The sequence below is a fragment of the Centroberyx affinis genome, unplaced genomic scaffold (assembly GCF_046629955.1).
Source record: "Centroberyx affinis isolate AG114_WGS23_722 - 3 ecotype Tasmania unplaced genomic scaffold, CSIRO-AGI_Caff_v1 ptg004513l_1, whole genome shotgun sequence".
Classification (NCBI taxonomy): Eukaryota; Metazoa; Chordata; class Actinopteri; order Beryciformes; family Berycidae; genus Centroberyx; species Centroberyx affinis.
The window spans coordinates 116,352-136,206 of NW_027282158.1; the positions used below are offsets into that span (position 1 = coordinate 116,352).

At 41.7% G+C, this 19,855-nt stretch overlaps 3 protein-coding genes across 3 annotated transcripts; 2 read left to right on the top strand and 1 right to left on the bottom strand.

The window, feature by feature from the left end:
* Window positions 1–800: 800 nt before the first annotated feature.
* On the top strand, window positions 801–8,381 carry LOC139665271 (receptor-type tyrosine-protein phosphatase H-like). Its single transcript, XM_071544275.1, has 11 exons — window positions 801–813; window positions 861–949; window positions 1,867–2,422; window positions 3,057–3,305; window positions 4,019–4,276; window positions 4,930–5,053; window positions 6,123–6,265; window positions 6,642–6,902; window positions 7,023–7,292; window positions 7,595–7,692; window positions 7,960–8,381. The coding sequence occupies exons 1-11, from the start codon at window positions 801–803 to the stop codon at window positions 8,041–8,043; spliced, it is 2,145 nt and encodes a 714-aa protein (XP_071400376.1). The 3' UTR covers window positions 8,044–8,381.
* An 815-nt stretch (window positions 8,382–9,196) lies between these two features.
* LOC139665285 (CD209 antigen-like protein C) lies at window positions 9,197–12,998 on the top strand. Its single transcript, XM_071544292.1, has 6 exons — window positions 9,197–9,310; window positions 10,073–10,168; window positions 10,373–10,501; window positions 11,154–11,314; window positions 11,719–11,843; window positions 12,273–12,998. The coding sequence occupies exons 1-6, from the start codon at window positions 9,214–9,216 to the stop codon at window positions 12,388–12,390; spliced, it is 726 nt and encodes a 241-aa protein (XP_071400393.1). The 5' UTR covers window positions 9,197–9,213; the 3' UTR covers window positions 12,391–12,998.
* Window positions 12,999–14,577: 1,579 nt separating this feature from the next.
* On the bottom strand, window positions 14,578–19,738 carry LOC139665272 (butyrophilin subfamily 1 member A1; the record flags this gene model as incomplete). Its single annotated transcript, XM_071544276.1, has 8 exons — window positions 14,578–15,110; window positions 15,218–15,244; window positions 15,375–15,453; window positions 16,605–16,733; window positions 17,047–17,172; window positions 17,542–17,673; window positions 19,119–19,217; window positions 19,602–19,738. Coding segments are annotated over 8 exons (1,262 nt in total), but the record flags the coding sequence as incomplete, so codon positions are not given.
* Between the last annotated feature and the right edge of the window lie 117 nt (window positions 19,739–19,855).

Consider the following 19,855-nt stretch of genomic DNA (forward strand, 5'->3'; position numbering starts at 1 on the left):
AAGTTAAAGTGTTCTAAGGGAAACCATAAAAAAGGCATAATAGTAAAAAATCTCTTCAAAAGAAATAAAGTGATTAAGTAAAAGAACAGGAAAATAATTCAAGAGTAAAAGGGGAAGCAAATTCGATAAAACAAAGACAAGCCTACAAAATGACATTGATTCTGCAAGCTCATGAACTCACTTCAGTTGCATATCTGTTAGTGCATAGATGTGCAATTACTTCTTTATTACTTAAGTCTGACAACTTTTTTTATGAACAGATGTTCAAAACCCAGTCACTACCCTGTTGTTGTTTTATTTTGTTCACTGCTGTGCCTGATGTGCATAATGTAAGATTGTATACACTAAAATAGTATATACAGTAAATATAATCTGAAATGTCTGAAAGACTTACCGTACAGAAAACAGTACTGTGAATGTTGTTTTATATGCTCCCCACTGCTGAGGACATTGATACATTGAACAATTCATTTTATACCAGTACTAAACTGACTGGACTGATAATTTCACTGTGAATGTTGTTAACTAGTCACTAGTGTATTGTATCTTTTCCACTGTTACAGAGGATGTGCACTGTGCACTAGGGGTTAGCACCACAGGTTTGAGCACATGAGACTTAGAGTAATCAAATGGGCCATCTTTTGACCCACAGTCAATTTGAATAATGGCTTCATCAAAATTTGGATAACTAGAAATGATTTAAAATGTTGCTATATTACAGAAGACTGGAGAAAATTAATATGCCTGCTGATTTTGGCATGAAGATGGAATTGTAATTTGGTTTGGAGGTGGCTGTAACCATGAAATTTGCCTGTGAGATCCCCTGATGTTATTTCCCCTCTCTGTATGCCTCTCCCCAGCTCCGATGCTGCTGTGCTGCATAGCAGAGCAAGAGTTCTTCCCCCAGAGCAGCGCCATCACCTGGAAGGAGGCCAGGAACCACTGTGAGGTACAACTATTTTATTTACAGAAACAAAATGAGACTGGAATGTGTACAGATATTTATTGGAAGTGTCAGGATTTGAAAATTCTTAAGGCATTCGTGTGTAGTGGGGCATTGAATTATAGCGTCGTCAGAATAGATGTTGGCATTCAGTAGAGCGTAACCAACACTCTTCCATATGACATTCATTCTGCGGACCTGTCAAGATTGTGAAATGTAGTCATTAATTGAATGCAATTATTAGTGAGGTTAATGCTTTTAGCTTCATATGCCATTCTGTTAGATGAGAAATTGTATTGTATGCTAACAGAAATGGAAGTCAGCCTTGGTTTGGGGTTTGATGCATAAAATATAGTTGACCTGTAAGAAATTTAAAAAACATGAATTCAAGAAGGACACTAAAAACAAAAAATGAACAAAGACATCATATGAATGGTAGGGATGGGATGATATATCGAAATTCAATATATCGCAATACAAAAATACGCATCGTGGGGCAGAACAATGAATCACGATATTAGCTCCATTTTATTCTGCTTTAGTGATCACAAATGAGACGGCTTGTCCATCACAATTTCACAAGCTCTCCATCCAATTATATTATTTACACTTTGTATTGACATTTTTAAATTGTTGTTTACATTCTAGCAAGCCAATGTGCTATTGCTAGAAAGATTTGTGGCTCAGAAATAAACATAATTCTGCACAGTCACACTTTGAACTTTTATATATTACATCGTATCATGGTTGTATCGAGTCGTGAACACCATATCGCGTATCGTATTGTGAGATAAGCATATCGTCCCATCCCTAATGAACACAGTATGAAGTGCAGCAAGCCGGATCAAGGCCACATCTCACTGTTGACTTCTGCTGCAGTGGATCGTCTTTAAACCCTGAATTAACCTCTCATGTCCCATCAGGTCTGTTACAAAGATCTGGTCACTCTGACTCCGGAAAACATCCGGACCATCGTCCAGAACCTCAGCTCTGACTACTGGATCGGCCTCCGCAAGAGCCTCAACACCTCGGGCCCCGGCCCCGCCATGCCCTGGTCCCGCTGGGCCAACGGGGATCCCCTCACCTTCCAGAACTGGTACCCCGGTCGGCCCGTGGCCAAGCCTCGCGCCCACTCCATCGTCTGCGGGTGCGGGGGAAACGGCGTGACCCAATTTTCCACAGTTCAGACCGTGACGGGATCTTTCACAGATCAGAACGTTACGGGATCTTTCACAGATCAGACCGCGACGGGATCTTTCACAGATCAGACCGCGACGGGATCTTTCACAGATCAGACCGCGACGGGATCTTCTACAGATCAGACCGCGACAGTCACGCCGACAACGCTACCAACTACTAGTCTTAGTCCTAGTGATGATGAGGACGGGTATGTTGAAGACGCTTGTGTGGCCCTGCTCAGCTTTGGGCCGTGGGTCGAGCGGAACTGCTGGGAGCTTCTGCCCTATATCTGCTATGACGGTAGGACTCTTTTGAAACCATCTTGCTTCCTGCTTCTTTTTGACTTCACATAGCACAAAAAGCCAGAGGTGTGAGCAAGTCAGCTTTCCTCAAGTCCAAAGTCTTTGAGGCACAAGTCTCAAGTCAAGTCAAGTCTAGAAGTAGATTACCAAGTCAAGTCCATGTCATTAATGTCAATTCTCAAGTCTAAATGTAGAACAGCAAGTCAAGTCAGAACAAATCAAGATCATTTGCACAAACACAAGATGTTTTGTCAAGACTTGAGTTAAGTCATCCAAGTACAAGTCAAAGTCAAGTCCCAAGTCACCAGAACCCAAGTCAAGTTAAGTCTCAAGCAGTTCACATTATGACTCAAGTCTGACACGAGTCCACGTTATGTGACTCGAGTCCCCACCTCTGCAAAAAGCTATATTTCGGGTGCATCTCTCTTTGCACTGCACCAGAATATGAGCTTTTCTGTAATGTCACCTAATAAAAGAAGCGATTTCAAATGGGTAGAATTTAAGTTGATGTTCATTCACAGTTTTTATATTTTCCCTTTAAACCCTTCCTCCTTTTTTATTATTTACTTGTCCCCGATCACATCCCTGCTCATCCCATGAGCTCACAATCATCATCCTATTTCCCATCGCAGACCGTTTCTATGGCAACATCAGTGTGACCGATTTGAGCTCGAACAGCGTCGCTCTGAGATGGTCGGCCGGGCCCGGTAACATCAGCAGTTACCGGGTCGAGGTCAAGGGTGACTTCAACCATACGGTGAACCTGAGTAATTTGACCTATGAACTCGTCAACCTGATGGCAGGCAGCTTCTACTCGGTCCAGGTGTTCGCCATCAAGTGTGAGAGAGACCTCAACTCGCAGACTTACGCCTTCTACACCAGTGAGTTTGCCTCGCTTCAGTTCTTACTCTGCAACATTACAAGCAACAAATAGTGGAAGGGTCAAAGGAGCCATAGTGCCTCGACAATATTCCTGTGACCAGAGAAATAAAGGAGAAATAAAAATAAGAATCAGGGAGAGGGACAGAAAGGACCTTTTTCTTTTATTGGAAATCTCAGTGGACTAAAACCTGTTTGAGTACCAAAACATCTGTGCATTACTGTTTTTTCTATTTTTCTGCAGGAACACTTTAAAACCAAGTAAGCCCAAATGTTTTTTGTTCCCCATGTGATGAAATCTGGTGACTGGATTTTGACGAAACTTGGGAGGGATGATGCATTTTGCCCTATGATTTGGTCACTGTGTTCTGGCGTTTAAAAACATTACACTGATTGGCCTGATGGGGGCGCTACAATTAAAGGTCTAAATTTCAAACTTAACTGCCATAACTGTTACACTGCAGGTCCAATTATGAAACTTGGAGGGATGATGCATCTTGTTACCGATTGGTCCAAAGGGTGCCTGCATCATTCATGGAGGAAGTGCCACTACAAACACAGTTCATGATGCTGATAGTGGGAAAGATGATGCCAATATTGATAGATAATATAATTTACTTTCACTGACCTGAAGTGAATAGAAGTTAAATAGACAAAGTAATATTGACGCAGAAGACTTTGCTCGTAACCCCGATGAATTATCACTTTCTTTCAGTGCCTGGGAACGTCCAAAACCTGACTGTTACCATGGTAACGGAAACCTCTGTCTCCATGAATTGGAGTCGACCAGTTGGAAATGTGGGTTTCTACAAAATTGAGGTTGCGGGTCAACCTGACCTGGAGAATTGTAGCACCACAGAGAACGGAACGGTCAGCGGTTTAACACCTGGAGACCTTTACACGTTTCATGTCATCACAGGAGTAACAGACAAGTCCAAGTGGGCAGAACGAGTCAGCGCCACAACATATACCAGTGAGTGAAGCGGCCGCTGATTGGGCCATTGTTACTCAAATCAGTGTTAGTATACTAATAAAAGTAGTTAGTATAGTAATAAAACTTACACTACCAGTCAAAAATTTGGACAAACACATTTTTCTTTATTTTTGCTATTTTCCACATTTTAGAATAACAGTATAGACATCAAAGCTATGGAATAGCACAGATGGAATTAAGCAGTTACCAAAAAAGTGTTAAACAAATCAAAACTATCTTATATTTTCGATTCTTTAAAGTAGCCGCCCTTTGCCTTGATTTATATTTGTGTAAAAAACATTTAAGCATAAGCTTTTAGATCAAAATGGCTTTAAGATAATGAAAAACAGTACATTCAATCAGGTGTGTCCAAACAAAAAGATTAATAAAAGCTGCAAAAATAGTAGTAGTAGTAGTAGTAGTAGTAGTAGTGCGAAGTACTCATACCATTAAATGGTAGGGAATTTAAAAGAAGTACATGGTGTAGTGTGGGGATAGAAAGCAGTGAGCTTTATTTAGTTGAGTTTTAAATTAGGAGAGGTTTTTGGAGGATGGTTTACTGCTTATTGCAGGTGGGGTCATGATGGTTAACAGTAAACAGGGTTTTGTTCAGTCTGTTATAAATATAATTTTCTTTCTTCTTTTTGCTCCAGAGCCGAGTAAGGTGTCCAATCTGACAGTGTCTGGTAATCAGAACGTTTCCCTGCAGCTTTCCTGGGAGGCACCCAAGGGAATCACCACAGGCTACCGGGTGACGGCTCTGGACCTCAATAATAGGTTCAGTCACTTTGACAGACTGACAGACTGACAGACAGACAGACAGACGGACGGACGGACAGACGGATGGACAGACAGAGAGACAGAGAGTTTACATGATCCTTTATATGCTGAATAGGTTTCATGACCATGGTGCTTATGGAAACCAAAAAAGCACTGATGTCAGTCAGAAAATATGGTTATATTTCTTCAATGTCACAGTACAGAATTTATTTGACCATATGAATTTCAGGTATATCCAGAGTGATTCTTGTAGCATTTCATGTGTGCATGCTAAATAATCTGGAAACTTTATGAAATCATTGTAACTCAGATCAACATTACAGGTTTACATGCTCACAACCATTTCTGATGTAAAACAAAGCTGTTGCAGCCACTGTTGCACCCTCTTCACGTAAAACTTAGAGTGAGACATCTTCAATTCAAAGAATGCAAACAGAAACAAAGCCATTAATGGGATTATAATGCTTCAACTGGGATTGCTGTTCTATGGACACTTCACCCACAGTAAGTGACAAAACAAAACTTAAGAGTGAAATCTCCTAAACAGCAGTGAGCAGCGCTCGGAGAAAGCTGGACTCACCAGCGTTAGATTTTTGCCTCTCTCGTCTCTTTGGTTTCCCTTGGTATGAAGCATCACAGACCGGCCGGGTTGGTAAACATGAGCGTGCTGTGTGCAGTTTACTGACGTTATATTACAGAATTTCTGGTTTCCGGTACTGAAGTTCAAAACAGTTTCCAAACAGTTTCTCCACACTTTTCTTTCTGGTAATAATAAATAGTAATGTGATACTTTATTGACCCCTGCTGGGAATTTCTCTTTTTTCCTGCCTCCTCTCCACAAAGAGATCAAAGCATAGGTTCAGATTCAAAACACCACCATTGGATTTGGTATTAACTGTCTCTCTCATGGCCACTTCAGTAGAGCAGATACCGGTCTCCCTGCTCACCACACCACCCTGCTGCCGTCATGTCTGACTTCAGCAATCCTTCATGTCTGAACAGTTGGCATTGTGGAGATACACGGCGGGTTTCACCTGACAGCGGCGGTTGTTTCTCTTCCTAACAGCACGTTGTACAACAAAACAGTGGGCCAGGTTCTGAGTGTGAAGGTGACCGATCTGCCGCCGGGCACCGAGCTGTCGCTCAGCGTCACGGCACTGGCCAATGGCTCTCTGGAGGGGGACCCCGCCACCATCGTCGGCTTCACTGGTGACTATAGACTATTGATTGGTTGATTGATTACAATTTCACCTCTCTGTACACTGTAGTTAAAGCTCTGTGACTGCTAGTTGCTGCTGGTGAGGAGATTACTGGAAAACAAAGTGAAGTGAATGTCCACCATTTGAAAAAAGTATGACAATTTTTTTTTACTGGCATGAAACTAAAATTCCCTGTCAAGTAAAATAGTAACATGAATTCATGCCATGTAATTATCTGTATGTTTTGAATACTGAGCAATGAACATAATTTTTTCCCAGAAATTATATATATTGACACATGTATAAATATATGTATTGAAATAGATATTAGTGTTTTGGGATGAAACTCCACATGTCCCCCCCCCCCCCCCCCCCTCTGGCTGTAGCTCCTGGACCAATTTTGAGTTTAAATTTAACCTCAACCACTGACAGCATCAGTGCTTCCTGGTTCGTTCCTCCTCAGGGGAAGTATGAACTTTTCATGGTTGAGCTCCAGCTGAAGGGCTCCAATGAAAACAGGACAGAGAACAGCACAAGCACTACGGTGCACCTGTCCGACCTGAAGACCGGGGCCGAGTACACACTGACCGTCTACACCGCCAAAGGGCATCTGAGGAGCCAGCCGGTGGTCGGCTCCACATTCACCAGTAAGTGACTTTGTTTTGACTTTGGTCTTTCCAGATTGCATTATAAGTAGATGCTGTTGAAAAGGCATTTGAAATAATCGATTGAAGTAAAACTAAGATCAAGTCTCTCTTTCCTTTTAGTGCCTTCGCAGCCTACGATGCTTATTATCACATCCTTTAATAAAAGCCACATGACACTTGAGTGGACGCCCCCCCGCAACGTACTCCAGACAGCCCAGTACGTCATCTGTGTCCGCACCAACTTCTGGGGCCACAGCTGGAATCAGACAGTGAATAGCAGCAACAACTTCACGTTTGATGACTTGAAAGCAGGAACCAAGTATGACTTTGAAGTGCGAACAAAGGCGGGGGAGCTGAGGAGCGACCCCGCCACGGTATCACAGCATACAGGTGAGATAATCACACTTGGGTTAAATTTAACAAATCAAATTTCTTTTAACCTGCTTTGAGTATGGGATGGCAGCGGTTTGCCACATAGGACAACACAACGCCAGAGAGACAATCACAAGAAAGTATTTGAAAGTCAATATAGTATGTTTATGTGACTGACAACTTTGCAATACTATCCAACTGCGTTCCGGAGCTAATTACACATTTTACAGCATGAGTACAAATGTCTCTCCTCGCCGTAGCTTCCTCTTCACCTTACACGTCTGTTACTCTTTCCCTCTCTCTCTCTCTTTCTGTCTCAGAGGCGGAGAAGAGGGAGATCAGCCTGTCCATGTTGTGCTCTTCACAGAGTGCTCTGCACTGCGACACAAACGCCACGCGGAAAGATGTGCTCAAACAGGTACGTCAGCCACCACATCCAGCAAACACTCACTGGGTCCAGGGGGAAACGTCCTGGGTAGAAAGGAGCTAATTTAAGATGTTAGACTCAGATACAGCTGAACCAAAAGCAAAAATCGAATTGGACGTTTGTCGCCACTATTACAAGTACAGTTTGAGAAGGAATGACCCCGCCTCATGTATTGTAGATACAAGTTGGTGCTATGATTTAAAAGAGGATGTCCATTAACCATTTTTAATTAGTATGTGTTTGTGTGTTTTGATGCAGCTGCACGAGTATTTCAACGAACATTTGAAAGACTTTGTCTTCTGGGAACTCAAGACAGACTCAAGAAGCGGTGCAGTGGAATAAACACACAAAATATATTATGTTATTTGTCTTTTTCTCTTGTTGGGCCTTGGTGGAGGTTTGTTGTTCTGTCTTCAGTTTTCTTTGAATATGAATATTTTGATGCTAAAAGCTTCAACATTCTGCTGCCACTCCTCATGAAACCTTATATAAAACCATTCAGTGTGATATTTAGTCAAAAGAATGAAAATCTCGCTAGACTTTTGTCTCTTGTGGTTTGTAAACTTAGTTGCAAACTTGCAAAGTGTAATAATCTAATCTGAATTCAAACTACTATCAAGTATTTTGAAAGATGATTTCTTCTATGGGAATTGTGATTGTGGTGTTTAGTAATACTTTGGTGAACCTTTCTAGATCAGATTGTAATGACATTATTAAAGACTACAATTTGTACATTCAATAAAAAGTAAATAGAATATACTCACCAGTAGAGTAAAACCCATGTTTGTCTGTGATTCTTACTTCTACTTGTTTCTTTCATCCACCTTTCTTATTTTCAGCAGCTACTTCCCCAAGCAGCTGTTGTAAATAAGAAAGCAGTTAAATAAAATGAAATAAAATAACTCGGCACACAGGAATCACTAAATTTGAGTTTTTGTACTGTGTTTAGCCAGCAACAAACATGACCCGGTTACATCCCTTGATAAGAATCACCTTGACCTGATGGCTTTGGTTGATAATCAGAAGATAATCAATAGATAAGCAGCAGATCGATCAGGTCAGCAGATAATCACAGAGGGTTTTTGAAATATACATCAAAACAAAAAAGATGATGACAATTGCACCAGGTCCAATTTGGGCTGGCAGATAGCAGATAGCAGTCTTAACTTGACATTGTGTCCTGCATCGTTCTTGTTGTGAAACACACAACAATCCTACTATCTCCTTACACACACACACACACACACACACACACACACCACTGTTTTCATCTAGCCGGGCCAAGTTAAGTGCAAAGTGTTTCTATACCTACAACATAAGCAACATCTCCTGGGTCAGAGAGCCTGCACACCCTGCCAGCTTCCTCCATTTCATTTATGGCACAGTATATGTAAGAGGAAGGGGTGGAGTGGTCACATTTCAAACAACAAAATGTATGAAAATGAGAAGAGTGTGAATAAGTGTCGAGGAGTGTGTGACTCAGAGTCGATGAACACTTTAAATTGAGAACAAATGGGACAAGGAGCATCGAGCGGCAGGATGGATTTGTCACAGAGAAACCCAGAGGAGGATACTAAACACACAGGAGAAACACACAAAACACCTGCAGGTTGGTTATATGTAGCATGTCCTTATCTAACTATGTTTGCATTTCTATCAAGAGTTTTGGTCCAAAGTGAGAGATCCAGCATTTTTAAACGGGACACTTTCTCTTAGAAGATGACCACAAAAGATTAAAACAAAAACTAGTATTTTTTAAGGTGAGCAGGTAACTTAGGTCCTTGGTTAACAAAATGATAACGCTTTAACACTGAGATATCTCTGATAGGATCCTCTACATTTATTAGAGATTTGGAATAAATAAACTCAAGATAATGATTTCCTTTCCAAAAGACCTGTACATTGCTTTGGAAATAACTCTCGTAAATAAATCTTGTAATAAATGTTTCCCTGCATGTGCTTGCTGCCTTGTGCTGCCCTATAAAGGGACATATGAAACATGTAAACACCCGTAAAAGAAAAAGAAAAATCAATATGACAAACATCCACACAAAACAATAGAAACAAATGCCATCACAAAATTCAACAAGGAAGAGAATGGTACAAAAACATCAAACACTGTCTTGGGTAAAAGTAACACAGTTAGAGGGGAATATCTTTCTTCCAGTTGTTTATCATCATGATTCTTTTACATCTTTACAACCGATTGATTGATTACATTTTGGCCAAAGAAACAGCACATGGACATCTGTACTTTCTGTTTTATCAAATGATGGCAGACGGGCAAAGTTTGAGGCACAAAGTCCAAACCCAAAACATGCTATAAGATCCTACAGTCACAGTAGATCCTGTTAATCATTTGTTTGTGCAGCGTCCTGTCCGACTTGCCGGCTGGCGGTTCGAGTGGCTGTTTCCTTGGCAGCAGTCATCCTGGTCACTGGACTTGTTTTGACTCTGGCTTTACTTGGTGAGTATTCAGCCAGTCAAGCATAAACACATCTGTAAAACTACAATTAATACCTCTGTACCTCTATTTATCTAAAGTGCACCACAACACCAGTTATTTAAACCACAAAGAAACCATCTAAAACAATCAGACCATCAATCAAAGTCAAAGTCACTCCAAATTCCTGAAGGACTGTGTACAACATCTGTTTTAATGATTTGTTAGCCATGAGGACAGCAGCAGCAGAAACAGATCAGACCGCCAAAAGTTCTGGACAAGAGTTGAGGAAACATCGGCAGCAATGCCAGGAGGACTACAGAGACCTGAACCTGGTGCTTCACACCGTCACTCAAGGTGGTTTTATCACTTTTACCTCTGTAAAACATGATATCTCACTACATCTACTGGCTTTTCTCCACTCAGAAACATGTTTTTTGTTGTGTCATTTCCAGTTCTTGTCATGCAGGCTTATTGCTTTGCTGCAGTCTAATACAATGTTGGCACGTACTATTAAACTCAAGACACCGAAGACTTGTTTTTTTATTCTGGCGACATCTTTGGTGCTATTTGATCATTTCTGTGGTGTTTCTGCACTGCACTTCCCACAGATCACCTGTCAATCAAACAGTGTGTCCAGTACTGTGACGTCTTTTTGATGAAGTTTGAGTTTCTGTAGGTGGCGCTCTTTTCTTTGTCGGCTATCACTGCTCATGCTAACTACGCAGTTCTTCTTCTGTTTATTCCAAACAAACCGCCGTTGCTGCTGTTGGAAATGTAAATGCATCACTTGCTGAGGATTTTTCTCCTGGAAAGACCAACCTGCTACCGGGTGTTTAAATCAGCAAATGTAAAGGTTTTTATGAACTGGGTATGGATTGAATCGCTATTGTTTTACATGAACTAGTAACACAGAGAAGCAAAATGTAAATGTACTTAAACTGAAAATGTCACATAGTGACGCTTTAAACCCCTGGTACAGTTATGGTCCCTGTCCCATTCTGTGCAGACTCTAGGTGCAGAGTGTGTCCAGAGCGGTGGTTTTGGTGGAAAGGTCACTGCTACTTCTTTTCCGTGGGACTGGAGGAAAACCTTCAGTGGAACAAGAGCGCCGAGTTCTGCCAGAGACACAGCAGCAGCTTGGCTGTGATTACAGACCGGTCAGAGATGGTACTGTGCAGAAAACATACATTCCAAATGGCCGTAATCAAAACCACTTTAGTCGAGTCCAAGTCAGTTCCAAGATCAGGCCCAGTGGAGTTCAAGTCAAGAAATTCAGTCCTATTCAACACCAAAATAGACAATAAACAGGGCCCATGTCCAAAAGGTCAAATTTATAAATGGGACTTAACTTCCATAATAGTGTAGCATCTTAAGCTAACGCACACCTTTTTAGATCATGTGGTTGTCTTTTTGGTGTGGTATTTTACCAGCCTTATAGAATAAAGTGAGATATTCTTCACTTTGAAATGTTAATACCTTTTCTGACAATATGATAGCTGGCATAGCGGAAGTACTCCAAAATGTGTCTGTAGCATTTTGGGAATTAATCCCAAATGTTTCCTCTGCTGCAGGAGTTTATTCAAGGTGTGATGAGGACATTCCCCCAACTCCCCTTCCTGTGGGTGGGGCTGACGGACTCCAAGGAGGAGGGGCGGTGGCTGTGGCGGGACGGGGCGGAGATCCAGCACTACATGCCGTGAGTCCAGATCAAATTTCATCTTTCAAATGTGATATTAAGCGATAGTGATTTTACACACCTGAGTACAAGGCGACAGGTGGTTTAAGGTGATTATTAAAAATGCTCCAATTGCAAAGTTTTTTTTATTTGTCAAATGTACACATTACCACTAATGTACAGTCTATCTCAAATCATAGTCTAATTGTCAAAATCATGTCCTGTCCAACTGTATGCTAGCCTCAATTTATATTATAGTCCTATGTTTTATTTTTTAATTATCTAAACACCTGTCTTTATGTAAATATTTCACACACCAAACACCACTTCAAATTCTTGCAGATAAACTTGATTTGGATTCAGATGCTGATACACAGTCAACTGACATATTAGAGAGACTTTTCTGCTTCAGTGTGTGTGTGTGTGTGTGTGTGTGTGTGTGTCTGGCAGGGCGAAGGTGGAGTGGGACGGCGAGGACAGGGACTGTGCAGACCTGAGGGGGGGCGGCAGTCTCTTTGCGGCGGACTGTGAAGCCTACGGACCCTGGGCTTGTAAGAGGGAGTCCTGACAGGCAAAGGGAGCGGTGATGGACACACCCAGTGCAGGGAGCCACCAACATACTGATTTACCAAGAAGCAAAACAAAAAAAACACACCCTAAAACAGAACTCACGTTATTCCGATGATGGGAATATTTGTGCTATCATGAGTTGAGTTATTGACAGTGAACTGATAAAAGACTGAATGTTTATGTCACTTTTTGCTGTGGACACAGTGGGACTTTACCCCGGGCCCCAAAAGCCTCAGATTCATGTGTTCATAAGTATGTAATTTAATTTACTTGTAAATTATATATATTTCTGTATGCTATCTTGGCTGTCTTCAATAGTTGTACATTGAACAATTACAGGTAGTAGTAGAAAAAGTAATAATTTCCCTGTAAAATCCCACTAGGTAATGTCCACAAAGTTGAACTCCCATTTAATGTCAGTGAATCATGTTAATGGCTCCAGACTGAACCCATGAGGATCAGAGGAATACCATGTCTATTATGTTTTTAAGGTGTTTTCTCTTTAATGATTGTAGTCTACCTAAAATTCATAAGTGGGATAAGAGCGATGAGAGTGTAGAAGAAGCATAAATCCTCTAATTGTGTAAAAGTGATACATTTGAATACCTCAACACTCTACTTAAATAACAGTTTCAGAAATAAATACTTACACTCTAATGTGCATAGATTATGATATTGCACCCTGCTGCAGTACTCCAGTTATTTTGATTTTTGAGACTTTTTTCCCTCAGAAAATAAGGACTAAGTTGCCACATAACTGTTTCAGGTTCAGAAAACATGAGGTCTGTCTTTGTTGATGTGTTAGTACAAGTGATATGCTAAATAAAAAGATGGTAAACTATAGGACCTTGATCATGAGTTATCGCACCCACCAATATCAACAAAAATATCTATTTAGAATATCTATTTATCTATTTTTCAGGAAATAATTTATTTATACTAATTTAGACCCTATCTTTATATAAATTCCATCAGTTTGATACAGCTACATCCCTGGAGAGTGCTGTTTTTGACTTTTGAAGTTGAAACGTCATCTGCAGTCCAAGCATCAACTTTGGCTCATGAGGGAAGTGGCAGTAAATATATTATAGCGTTACTGTAAATGTGTGACAAGTGTGATCACACATTCACTGTAAAAGAGCATACAGGACGATATTGCAGAATATGACACTTCCACTGCAGCTTTCACAGCACACTCTCACATGTAAACATGTAATGCAATGTTTTCTGTTATGGAAGTCAGAAGTGTAAAGGAAGTGCGTGTCCAAAGAGCTTTTATCAAGAGCTCGATATCAGAGAAGAGATGGTTGATATGTGGGTGGTTTCTTGAAACGATCAGATAAGGTTTTTCTTCTAAACAGACTGTGAATGTATAGTTGTGGAAAAAATGTAATGCATTCTTTGTAAAAAAATTTTAAATTTTTATTAATATGAAGCTACAGCAACAGAAAGTCAAAGATAGATAAGGTACCGGAAAGCATACAGTATTAAAGACAAGATGCATACATTGAATATTTATTATTTACAGGTCATTAAAGTGCATTATAAAGTGCATATATATTGTACAGACCAGACAGACAAAAACACATATATCCTTAGACTTAAATCTATATATAACTTATAAATGTTAAAAAACTAAGCAAAGTACATATTCTACTGTATATTTTACATTTAGCTTTCTTGGACAGTATGAGTGGATCAGTCAAAAAGTTTGATAATCTAGCTTATCCCATTTTCTTTAAAAATGTTAAGTCTTAGTAGTCTGGCTTCTTATGAACACATCTATTCTCTAGTGGTATCAGTGCTATCATTGTCTTGAAGCCTTTTAGATTTATTCAGAGCGCTATGCTTGGACAAATTTATTCACTTTTTTTTTTTTTTTTTTTTTTTAATCCATCTCTATCTCTAGGGTTTGAGGTCAGTTCAAATCAGTGAGGATCAATTGAAGTTGTTAATATCAGAGTAGTTCATTTGAGTGCTATTTAGCTATGGAAAGCAAATTCCAGTGGCATTCAAAGAAATGCATGTGATTTTCTTCCATTTTATGGCCAGATGCTTTCAAGACTTTAAGATGTTTCTTCAAATTTCAATGAAATTTAAACTCCACTTGCTTCAATTCAAATTCAAGTTCTTCCATGGGTCCAATAAGAGGCGTGAAGGCCCAGTGCGGGAATGAAGCCTCCTCTCAGATGACTGAGATTTTGTGCGGCGGGATGATGGTCATGAGCGTGCGCCCGTCCAGCGGGGTGAACAGCGGGTACAGCTTCCCCTTGAAGGTCCCGGTGAAGGTGTAGATGTGGGACTTGGTGTCGGCGTTGTAGAAGGAGATCTGGCCCTCCTCGTAATCCAAGTAGATGCCCATGCGTCGCGGCACGAGGCCCAACGGCAGCTGCGTCTCCGGCTTGCTGCATGCGTAAAACTGATGCGTGCTGCGCCACAGGGCCCAGTAGCCCTGCTGCGGCGTCATGGGGAAGCGGCCGTGGCGCTTGGAGTCGGTGGTGGTCAGTCCCACGCGCCAGTAGCCGTTGTTGGCGATGTCCACCTCCCAGTAGTGGCGGCCACTGGCGTAGCCCTCCCAGCCCAGCACGCAGGGCCAGCTGTCGAAGCGCTGCGAGCTGTACGGCAGTTCGGACATGGTTATCCCCTCCTGCACCTTGCGCTGGTCGTCCGACAGCTGCAGCCACGGGTGATTGGTCATGGGGTCAAGAATGACGTCAGCTGTTAGGATGAGGAGAGACGGTCATCATGTTGTGAATGTGATGTCTATTGCCTCACTGCTGTGTGAATATGGGAAAATATTTGTTCTCAATGCAAGTTGATCTTACCTGCTGCACTGGAAATCCAACTCCACACTGCAAACAGGAACCAGAAAACAGACGTTACATGCTGACTCAGGCTCAAGGAGGTTATACAGTATATTAAGCTCAGGCTGTGCACAAGTGCTACTGACTGAGGGAAATGTTTTCTAAAATTAGCACACACCTGAGTTGGGGATGTATCTTGGAGTTCCTGCTTTCCAGGTCCGCTGCTTCGCCAGCAGCCATAACTGTGGGATCATTCTCTGAAAAGAAAAACAAAAAAACAGAAAAAATGTGTGTTAATTCCTTAATTCTACTTGTGGCAGTGTGGTTGGCGTGTGAAGCTAAGCAGTAAATTGTTGGACAGAGTGACACCACAGGGTTTATGATCGGAATAACACGAGTCTCACTGCACTGTTTTTGTAGTGTGTGATGACTGTATTACTGCCAAAACGGTCATTGCCATGTATAAACAGAGCCAGAAGTGATTCACCGTTTGTGCCAGAAGCAATTCACTGTTACTGGAAGAGTTGTGAAAGGTCATTTGAAGTGTATGTACTCTAACTGAACTTAATCAAACTGAAACCAGAGACCAAACCACAGAATATTCCTTGAAGTTTCAGTCAATCCTGTCCTCCTATAATCTGTGAATCTGCAGATAGTTTATCTGTTGAGTCTTCACTGCCAGTCCTCAGCACAAGGACAGCGATGGGAGTGGGTTCATCAGTCCAGTGGCAGATCACGGTCATATAAATTTTATCACCATGTTAATTTATTCATGCTATCAATGAACATGCATCCAAAGAGCAGGGTCCACTCTAATCTGGTGGTTCAGTATATCACAAGTTATGTAAAGCCATTTCATAACTTGGGATGTTCATCTCTGCGGTACATGTCAAATGTAACGCCTGCTTGGTTTTGGTTTTTAAACTTGATAAACCTGCTTATTTTTAGATTATTTGCTGTGTACTGGCAACAAGAGATTAAAACATACACATACACCTTGCTTAAAGAGGACACTTTCCCCAAACTGACCATTAGTCCGCTTGATTCACCTTTTGTTAGTGTCTTCAGTTTTGAATGGGGTTTTATGTTATATATTTTGAATGTTTTTAGCTGAAGAGTTTCATTCCACAATGTGATATCCACCATTTTAAAACCTGACTTCTACTAAAGAGATTGTTGGTATGAAAGTAAAGCACATTATGGTTAAAGTTAGGATTCATTTAAAAACCCTTTCTTACAAAATAGTTCTGTTTCTGAGGATAGAATATTGATGAATGAATTTCAGGAAGTTTTTTTTTTTTTTTTCCAGAATGGACATATAACATTTTGGAGTGAAACCCTTCATGTATAGTATATACAAGGCATGTGTGTGCGTGTGTGTGTGTGTGTGTGTGTGTGTGTGTCTCACCATGCTGTCCTCCTTGAGCAGAGACCAGGTGATGAACTCCAGCAGAGGCAGGAGGTTGACCAGCCTCTTCTTCTTCAGGCCCAGCAGGCGCAACACTTGACCGAGCTCGTCACTCTGCACGCCGCAGCTCTGCACACACACACACACACACACACACACACACGTCAAGACCGACATAAACTGCATGATCTCACACTGTTTCCTTTTCCAAAAGGGCATATCCGCCCTTTTCAAAAACATGACACCTGCACTGAGAATATAACCGTTGGCATGACAGTAAACTCACTATCTACTATATATTATTGAAGTTGTTAGGTATGTTGATCTCTGTGCCTACAGGCCAGATAGCAGAAGAGCCATTCAAAATGTAATCTGCCTCTCTGGGTTCTGGTGACAACCATGTTTCCCCCTGGAATTTACTTCAAGTCTTTCCACCCCTCACCTCTGAGGCCCTCTGCAGCTCCTTGGCCCACTCCATGATCCTCATTTGCGTTTCCTCTTTGGCATCCACCTCTTGTTCCGTCTCCTTTTCACAGCTGTCTGTCGCCCAGGGCGTCTCTTTCAGTAGCTGAGGACACAGAAGAGTGTAGTTCAATATGGTTGTTTTTGCCTCAAAAACAAAGTTTGATGTGTGGTTATTGGGTATATATTAAAATTGAGTTTAATCTAATGATGAAAATGTGGCAGAGATGAATGTTTCATAATATATTAGGTGGAAAAATCATGAATGCAAGCATGATTCAATTTCCATTTCAGGAATTTGGTTGATGCTTGTATGCAGAGTGACTAACACTGAGTGAACAGTATCTCGCTGCTGGGAGAAACACACTGACTGTTGAGGGGTTTGTACCTGTGAGCTTTCAGTTACAGGACAGTCTCTCCAGCCTCTGTGCCGCTCCCCCCACCCTGTCACATGTCCCATGGTGTATCTACTGACCTTGTCGACGTGGCGGAGCTCGCTGGCCCACTCCAGGATGAGCTTCCTGCTCTCCTCCAGACTGCGCTCAGCTTGCCGGTCTGAGCTGTGGGCCTCCTTCTTACTGCTGCCCTCCTCCGGATCGACCTCGCCCTGCAGCAACAGCACAGTGTCAGTCAGGATCATACACTCTGGATAAGGTCTTTTAGGGTCAAAGCTCAGTAAAATAGGGCAGCAGGTGTTTTTGTTTACACCACTCGATACTTAGGCTCAGGGCTGGATGATATGCTTGAAATCAATATCACGATAATCATAAGGATTTTTTTCCATATCGATATATATGACGTTAAATATCACGTTATAATCATGTTAAATAATCAAATGAATGTTCATCATATTGAACCGAATGGTAATGTTTGGTGTGATGTCAAACTAAACTGAAATTTTCACATAATATTCCTACCATACTTCATTTTGTCGGAGTTTCTAAATAAAATTAGCTTGTTCTCATCAGCTCAGACAGCAAAATTTTGCATCTCAATATCCCAAAATCACCATATCATCACAATATAATCCCACTGAAAGACGATAAACGATAATATCGAATTATCGTCCAGCCCTAGTTAGGCTACATATTTCAAAAGGTCATTCTGGTCAGAAAATCCACCAACTGTGGCCTATTTGAGGGTCAAAGCTCAGTTAAATAGGGCACATGAGGATGTTTTTCCATTCTCACAACCTGTCCCTCCTCTAACCTTATAGGGCCCCCCTGTAAAAAGCTGTGTAACTCCGACAGCGTCCATCAGATACCTGCTGTGTGTCGGAGCCCACCCTGCCTGCCCCGGCCTGTACAGGGCAGAGGGTAACTTAACTGGGCTGTAAAAGAGTGAATGACATGCGTCCTATCAGCATCCACCCACTCAATTAACTCCGTCATGCATGAGCAACCAAGTAATCGTTTCCCATAGCAACGCTTAACCGACCTGTATAATCTCTATGCTCATAAACTCTCATTCGGCCAAACATGTTCGACCTCAGAGACGAAACCCCTTACCTGTTAAGTAAGGGTCTTTTTTTATCTTGGTGCTGAGCCATAATTGTGGGTTTTAAAGTGAATTTCTACACTTCTGCAAGCTTTATCTGCACCTATGAACATTTAACAAGGTAAAATGATCAACCATGATGGGTTACACCACCTTGTTTTCTGCTCTGGTCAGCCTCATAGCCTGTTCACATGCAATGGACTCTCATCTGAAATGTTTTGTTTGCTTTTTTTCCTGAGGTGGCAGCAATCTATGATAATCTCTATATTAAAATAAATTGAGGGTTATAGGAAAATGGGGCAAACCCTCATCAGTATCTGGAGTTCCTTGCCTGGTGCCTCACGTCTACAGGTTTCACATGATGCACATCAGCCCTGCATTTCTCTACCCTCTATTTCCTTGTTCTTTGCCCTCATCTATCATTAAATTTGTGCTTTAATCCTGATTTGAAAGAGCGCTGAGATTAAATAGTGACTTTGATCTGTCTGCATTATCTTTCGTTCTCCTTCCTTCCTTCCTTCCTTCCTTTCTCTCTTTCTCTCTCTCGGATCCTACCTTGCACACTTGGTCCACTTGTTCCTTCCAGTGTTTGATGAACTGGACACACTCCTGAAGGCTGCGCAGATCCTTAAGGCCGCTCTGACGGGGATGTTGCTGCAGGACACACAACAGGTGATGTTTAATGTATTTACTTATATTCATAGATTTTTATGAATTTCATAACCAACCTAGAAATGCATTCAGCCTCAACAGAGCAGCGCACAAGCAGAATATCGACACACACCAATAACAGGAGAGAAATATCAGTAACAACCAAACAAATAAATTAATTGGATTTGCTTGTCAGAGTGAAAATCAGGAAGGAAGGAAGTCAGGAATTTGTGTTGGTGGCATTCGTGCAGAGGCATAAGCACACCTTGAAAAGCTGCACAGTACAAACTGAAACCGTTGGTGAGCCTGTGTACGTGTGCGTGTGCGTGTGTGCGTGTGTATGTGTGTGTGTGCGTGTGCGCTCCTCTGCACAGATGTGTATTGTACCTGTGAGTGTGTGGTCTTGGCGGGCCTGCTGGGGACCGAGCTGTGGGTCGTGGTGCTCTCCTGCGGCAGGGTCCAGCGCACCGCTCCGATAGAGCTGCTCTGGGTGCTGCTCTCCACCTTCAAGTCCGAGCTCAGCTCTGGGAGAGGAGAGAGGCAGAGGAGATGAGCTTCAGTTGTCCAAGTCACTGTTAATGTGGCTTTATAGCTGACTGTCTCTTTCAACTGAGAATGGAGCAAGTCCAGAAAATGAGCAA